The sequence below is a fragment of the Argentina silus genome (assembly GCF_951799395.1).
Source record: "Argentina silus genome assembly, chromosome: 21".
NCBI classification, from domain to species: domain Eukaryota; kingdom Metazoa; phylum Chordata; class Actinopteri; order Argentiniformes; family Argentinidae; genus Argentina; species Argentina silus.
In genome coordinates this window covers 4,354,820-4,362,550 of record NC_139675.1, presented here as the reverse complement: position 1 = coordinate 4,362,550, position 7,731 = coordinate 4,354,820, and the positions used below count along the sequence as shown (strand labels likewise).

Below are 7,731 nucleotides of genomic sequence, written 5' to 3'. Positions count from 1 at the left end.
CTATCTGTACTGGAGGAAGCGTTTGATGAGGGTGGGGAGGTGGAGCTGAGGGATAAGGTGGTGTCGGGGGCGACCCATGCACTCTCTGATACTGAGACGACAGAGCTGAAGTAGAGACCGCGGCATTGCTGCAGGGAGGGGGGGGAGAAAATCATTAGCTTCAGCTCTTAAAGGGACACTTCACCCAAAGTCGGTTTGTTATTGTGGCAAGCTACTGCTAGAATTGCTAAAACTGTACCCGTTTTATGCACAAACAATGTTTAACTGCTCGTTTCATCGCATCAGGCGGGACGACCCACGGCTGTATTTGACCTCTCTCTATCATCCAGTTATTCATCATATATCTTCTATCCTAGATGCGGAGTGAGGAGATCTACGTTTCCTTTAGCGTAGCATTACCTTCATGTAGCAGAAGCGTTCCCTCCGCTAAGCTGTTAGGCGGCGCTGACTCCACCGGCCGCTTACGCTCCAGGTTCTTAGCGTTGATGTTAGCCCCGTACTCCAGCAGCACTGCGATTATCTCTGAGCAGTCCTTCTGGGCGGCAGCGTGTAGCGGCGTATCCAGGAACCTCCCCTTCTGGACGTTAGCCCCTGTGAGGCAGCGACCAAGACCACAACAAAGGTTCCATAAATACTTTCAGGCAACCTGGGAGACAACCTAATGGGTTAGCTAGGTAGTTAAAGGTAGAGTGTCTGTGTGAGTGGCTGAGAGAGTCACTCTACCTAAACGCGCGCACACACACACACACATACACACACACACATACACACACGCATGCACACACACACACACACACACAGACACGCATGCACACACACACACATGCACACACACGCACACACACACAGACACACATGCACACACACACACACACGTGCGCGTCTGTAGAGAGAGTCACTGACCTCCGTCCAGTAGCTTGCGCGTACACTGTAGCTCCTGGGAGGAGCAGGCCATGTAGAGAGGGGTCCCCAAGTGAGGAATGTCATAGTCCACGTCTGCTCCCCACGTGATCAACGCCTCCACGCAAGCACTTCGGCCTACATGGAAAAGTATGTCAGTGTGTCAGCTCGATCTGATCCTGGACAGCAAAAAAAAATAACCTGGATCATTCTGATCAAGATTAGATGTTTTTGAAACACTGGGATCCTGATGATCAGGTGACGGATTCAGTGGCTGTGCCACTCCTACCTTTGCCAGAGGCCTCGTGAATGGGCGATGGCTGGCATATTTCTGACTGGGGCTTGGCACCGTGCTCCAGGAGGACCTCGGCACAGGGCGCACTGCCCGCCGTGCAGGCGTTATACAGCGGCGTCTGCCCGTCTATGGTGGTGGCGTTGACCTGAACACAAAATATACTCATATTGGGGAAACTGTCAAACTATAACCAAAAGGGGGAGCTTAGTGGTGTAGCGCACTAATGCGCTTACCACGTAATCGCAAGGTCCCCGGTTTGATTACGACCCCCGACATATCTTGCATGTACAAGGATGCACAAGGATGCACCCATCCTTCCTGTCAACCTCTACTGTCTCTATCCCAATGAAGCAGAAATGCCCTAAAAACATATTTAAAAAAAAAACTATAACTAAAAAAAAACTATAACTAAAAGTGCCACCTACAGAGGACAATGGTTCTGGGTAGAACACTGAAGGATAACAGGACTCTGAGGAGGAATGTCTTAGCACCACATTCCAGTCACAACAGTAGCAGTGCCTGGAATCTCCCTGGAATCGCCCTTCTCTCTCTCTCTCTCTCTCTCTCTCTCTCTCTCTCATGAATATTTGAGGCCTGGTGGTGAGCACCTATTTGTAATGTTTCTCATTGTAATATTCAATATGTTTTAATATAATTTTAATATTTCCCATTCAGAATATTTTGTAGATTTGCAATATTTTTGTAATGTACGCAATTGATAACATCAGTCAATTTTAAATGCCTCATTGACACATTGAGCTCAAATGACGCTTTCCTTTCACCCAGGTCAGGTTAAAAACACCACATGACAACACCTCCAAGTCACACAAGAAGTCAAACAGTAATCACATCTCACAACCTGCCATAATGTGACCCCATTGACCAAACTACTGCTTGATTGCTGATAAGACCACTGTATAATCAGTGCTAAAGTCTCTAAAACTGTGGTTTAGCCCTGCTCAAAGGTCAGTCTGTCTCTCTCTCTCGCTCTGTCTGTCTCTCTGTCTCTGTTTCACTCTCTGTCTCTGTCTCTGTCTCTGTCTCTGTTTCTCTCTCTCTCTCTCTCTCTCTCTCTCTCTCTCTCTCTCTCTCTCTCTCTCTCTCTCTCTCTCTCTCTCTCTCTCTCTCCCCCCAAGTTAGCACTCTCCGCAGTCCTGTCCCTGTGTAACTGGTTGCCTGGTACCACAGCAGTCATGTGCTTTACTCTCTCCTGGGCAGGGTGTCTATTCTAGCGGTGTAAATGAGAGCTCTCATGAATATTTGAGGCCTGCACTGAGCGTTGGTGACGTTTGCTTCTGTTTTGCTTCCAGAGGGTCTGTAGGCTCCCATAATCCTTTGACCCAAGTACATGATGAAAGGAACCAGGGTACTGTACCCAGTCTGTTTGTTGATGGTGAGCACCTATTTGTAATGTTTCTAATTGTAATATTCAATATGTTTTAATATCATTTTAATATTTCTTATTCATAATAATATGTATATTTGCAATATTGGTCACTTTTTTTGTCAACATCAACAGGATGTTAAATGAGTCTGCATAATCTGCATATCTGCAATTATAATGAGGAAGTTCCTTCCTGGCTCACAATCAAGGAATCATGGAAAGCATAATTAATTGCTCATATAATCATCTCTTGTGCATTTGTGTGTGTGTGTGTCTACGGTTTGTGCGTGCATGCATACGTTTATGTGTGGTGCGTGCGTGTGTGTGTGTGTGTGTGTGTGTGTGTGTGTGTGTGTGTGTGTGTGTGGTGTGTGTGTGTGTGTGTGTGCGTGTGTGTGCTGCGTGTGTGTGTGTGTGTGGTGTGTGTGTGGTGTGTGTGTGTGTGCATGTGTGTGTGTGTGTGTGTGTGTGTGTGTGTGTGCGCGTGTGGGTAGAGGTACTTACATTGGCACCTGCTTCTATAAGGGCCCTGGCACACGCCACGTGATCCGAGAGGCATGCCTCATGCAGCGGTGTCACATGATCAATGGTGACGATGTTTGCGTTGTGACCCTGGGATGAAAAGAAACATACAATACCTCACTTCCACTCTGTTGCCTTAACACTGTGACAAACTCAGTTTACCAGAATCCTTTGCGCCACCGTGCCCCGCCCCTCTGTGACTCACCTGCAAGAGCAGGGTCCTGAGGGCCAGGAGTCGGCCTTGACACGCAGCCTCGTGGAGAGGAGAGCGGTCTGCCCATGACCCTGTGAGGGGGATACAACACTCAGCATCTCTAAATCCTTGCCAAAACAAACAAACACACGCGCGCGCGCACACACACACACACACACACACACACACACACACACACTGCTGCAACTTTAACAGAATAAATCCCTTCAACTGCATCCAAACACTTGTTGGTCACGTCAGCCAGAATACAAAATAACCAGCATAGAAACAAGTTCCCCTCTAAGCATGTAGACTTCATCCACCATTATGTCATTACTCACAGCAACGAAAAACAAGAGCTCACACACCACATGGAGTCATGGAGAAAGTAAGTGAGAAACACCTTTACAGTCATAATGGATACAACCATGATTGTTAAGAAAACGCAACACTTACGAGTCAGAGTGTTCAAAAGAGGCAGATATATTACTATCCTCCACTACCACATCAAATGGGCATTAAATTGGCATTTATCCCTCTCCTTTTTATAATTTCACAACAACCAGTAGAAATGAATTATTAAATGAACCACAAGATAAAACGGACTGAGACAGATTCATTCAATGCAATACAAGAGCCCCTCCCTTCAAAAACACTACATTACAACAGTGGTCCCGCATTATACAGAGCATATCATAGCATAGCATATCATAGCATAGCATGTCACATAGCGCCGGGTAGGTTTTCACTCTCAGTAAGTCACTGGTGCTATATTTAGCAGGAGCTCAACCAAGCTGCCATCTGGCCTTGCCATGTACTAGTAGCTACAACGGACAGTGTTAACTTCCACCCTCCACCTCAGAGTTGGCTACGACACACAGGCTACCTCAGGTCTGGCTTCCATACGTACCCATGTCTCCATCTCCCCAGGGCCCATCTAGCCACTGATACGTATATGACATACCCTGTGGGCAAGAGGACGCCTGTCATCTACTGCTACTCCTGTGAGGAGTGGTGGGCCTTGTTGTGAATGGACTCACACATGCAGCAGCGAGGCGGACATCTTTGGAAGGGCATCCACGTCTTCCAAGCTCATGTAAACACCTGGTGAAACTGCCTGTGGTTGCTATTCATTGCCTGGGTCACACCTAATGAAGTATTCTAGCTTAATTAACATTTTTGCAGAAATCTTTTAAATAATATTGATGATGGCCTACAATGCTGGCATTACATCTTATATATCAAGGAAAAACAGACAATAAGAGAAATATACTCATATTGGGGAAACTGTCAAAAAAGTGCCACCTGTTCTGGGAAGAATACTGCAGAATAACAAGACTCTAAAGAAGAATGTCTGTTACCACATTCCAGTCACAACAGTAGCAGTGCCTGGAATCTCCCTGGAATCTCCCTTCTCTCTCTCTCTCTCTCTCTCTCTCTCTCTCTCTCTCTCTCTCTCTCTCTCTCTCTCTCTCTCTCTCTCTCTCTCTCATGAATATTTGAGGCCTGCACTGAGCCATGTGACAATTGCTTCTGCTTTGCTTCCGGGGGGTCTGTAGGCTCCCATAATCCTTTGCCCCAAGTACATGATGAAAGGAACCAGGGTACTGTACCCAGTCTGTTTGTTGATGGTGAGCACCTATTTGTAATGTTTCTCATTGTAATATTCAATATGTTTTAATATCGTTTTAATATTTCTTAATATTCATAATAATATGTATATTTGCAATATTTTTGTAATATTGGTCACTTTTTTTGTCAACATCAACAGGATGTTAAATGAGTCTGCATAACCTGCATATCTGCAATTATAATGAGGAAGTTCCTTCCTGGCTCACAATCAAGGAATCATGGAAAGCATAATTAATTGCTCATATAATCATCTCTTGTGCATCTGACTGACATCAGTCAATTTTAAATGCCTTACTGACACATTGAGCTCAAATGACGCTTTCCTTTCACCCAAGTCAGGTTAAAAATACCACATGACAACACCTCCAAGTCACACAAGAAGTCAAACAGTAATCACATCTCACAACCTGCCATAATGTGACCCCGTTGACCAAACTACTGCTTGATTGCTGATAAGACCACTGTATAATCAGTGCTAAAGTCTCTAAAACTGTGTCCTGCTCAAAGGTCAAGCTTTTATTGTCCTGTGAAAGAAGATGTTGAGCAATGTGAGTCAGACAGCAGAGCATATGGCAACTTCAGCTGCTGCAGACCCTCAGTTATTATTACATTGTCATAGAACCACTACTACTACTATAATAATAATAATAATAATAATAATAATAATAATAATAATAATAATAATAATAATAATAACAACTATACAAATAATAATGGATATTATAATGTATATGATAGTATTATAAACATATATAATATGAATATGAATATTACTACTTTACTAACAATACTAATAATAGTGATAATAATACAATTATTGGGCTACTCAATGCCATTAATGCCATTATTGTGCCAACAATTGAATGTTTACAATTCAAACCCTGGTATTTGTGTTTACTACATTAACAAATGACATTGCATTAGAGGAAATCATGCGCAATTACTGCGATTTATGCGACATAGAGGCATTTGCCCAGATGTGACAGAAGTTTGTGTTTACATCCCTACTATCTCAAATACATCTAAGATTATTTTCCATTTAAATCCCTTGACACTAAACTTGACACAAACGAACAGCAGCCCAATATGCACGGTGACAGTCAAGCACAGTGTGCAGAGAGACGCAATAGTGCGTAATACCGACCTTGGCTAGTTAAAATACCCCAACACGACTTCTTTATAGCGGTGTGATTGTCTGTGTTCTCTAGCGTCCTTTTCCTCGGCGCCTTTCCAGAGCTCGCGCTCTCTTTGGATGGAACTTCGGGCATGTTTGCATCTATCATAGCTCTCCTTTCCTGCAGCAGTGGGGCAGTGTGATCTAGGCTTTACCGCTGTCTCATTGGCTGCTCGGCTTGTTGTTGTGTTATACGGCGCGCACGATAACGCGGACACGCACTGCGACCGAGCGGGGGGAGAGAGGGGTGGGGGAGGTGTGTGTGTGTGTGTGTGTGTGTGTGTGTGTGTGTGTGTGTGTGTGTGTGTGTGTGTGTGTGTGTGTGTGTGTGTGTGCGTGTGTGTGTATGTGTGTGTGTGTGTGTGGGGGGGGGGGGGGGGGGGGGTAGAGCGGCATTAGTCCAGCTGCACCAGTGTCAGAGTTAGGAACCTTTGTGTTTGGAACGGATTTATTTCTGCATGATTGGCATGCCTACGTTTGGCAGTTAGAAGCTTATTCGCGCCATTGAGTAGGCCTACCCTTCAACTGAATATTATGTAAGGCCCTGTATCACTGTGTGTAAATTGATATGGTTGAAATGCAACAGAATTTGTCTTGCCCCTGTACGGAAACCCTTTTTGGTGCCATGTAGAACCAAAGGGTTCTCCTGGAGGGACAAGCTGGTTAACCCTTTTTGGTTCACGGTAACTCCTTTTTGTAGAATAGAATCCGCCTCCTTAACTGTGTGGCGACTATTTTCAGGCCACATTATTCCGTGCAGACATGCTGTGGATGTGGAGTTACCATGTGACACAGTATCATGGATGTGGGTGAGTGCCAAGTCCTGATAAGAGATTAACTGTGTCAGCTGCGTGGCATTTCGGTCAGGTAAAGCTCTCAGATATGGGACCTATTCAAGGGCAAAATGATTCCAAAACAATAGGGCCTGCAAACTCATGGCTTTGATCCTGTGAATTTGACAACGTTCTTCAAAATGTGCGCCATTTCAGGTGTCACCTGAGAGACCAAGACCAAGACGACATCCATGTGGTGAAATGTGGGCGTATAAGTCTCAGGAGGGTCTACCAATCATGAACATGTTTATAAACCACCTCCACTACGTTAACCTCATTTGACCTTCTCCTCGCCAGAGGGACCTGTAACCAGCAGGGATCGGACTTGGGTCTCCTGCTGCTCAATCAAGTATAGTGAATACCAAGTGTCTCCCATTAGACCAAGAGGACATTCTCATGGTCAGAGTGGGACATTTGGGCTAACAAAGCTTAGACAGGGCAACCCATCAGAAGAGCGTGGTTCAATTGGTGAAGGATATGCCCAAACAACAGACCTCAATATGAGGGCACCCATCCAGAGACACTTAAAGAGAGGGGGGGGGGAAGGGATAGATAGAGAGCACTTTTTCAACTCTGAGCTGCATTCCAGAGGAACTACTTACGGTGCCCTTGGCCAAAATCATAAAACTCTTCTGCAATGCGGGCGGCCTCCTTGCGGTTCCCCTTGACCACGTAGAAGTGGGTGAGAATGTTCAGGCTGATCTTGACGAAGAGCTTGAAGCAGAACAGGGCAAATATGGAGAGGTAGACCTTGGCGTAGTGTGTTCCAAAAGGCCGGCTGTCCAGGACCTCGGCCAT

General features: G+C 45.4%; 1 protein-coding gene across 1 annotated transcript; it reads right to left on the bottom strand.

Moving 5' to 3' along the window:
* On the bottom strand, nucleotides 1-7,731 carry asb5b (ankyrin repeat and SOCS box containing 5b; the record flags this gene model as incomplete). Its single annotated transcript, XM_083692632.1, has 7 exons — nucleotides 1-128; nucleotides 400-591; nucleotides 904-1,038; nucleotides 1,190-1,340; nucleotides 3,084-3,191; nucleotides 3,307-3,386; nucleotides 7,536-7,731. 7 exons carry the CDS (start codon nucleotides 7,729-7,731, stop codon nucleotides 1-3), a joined length of 990 nt encoding a protein of 329 aa, XP_083548758.1.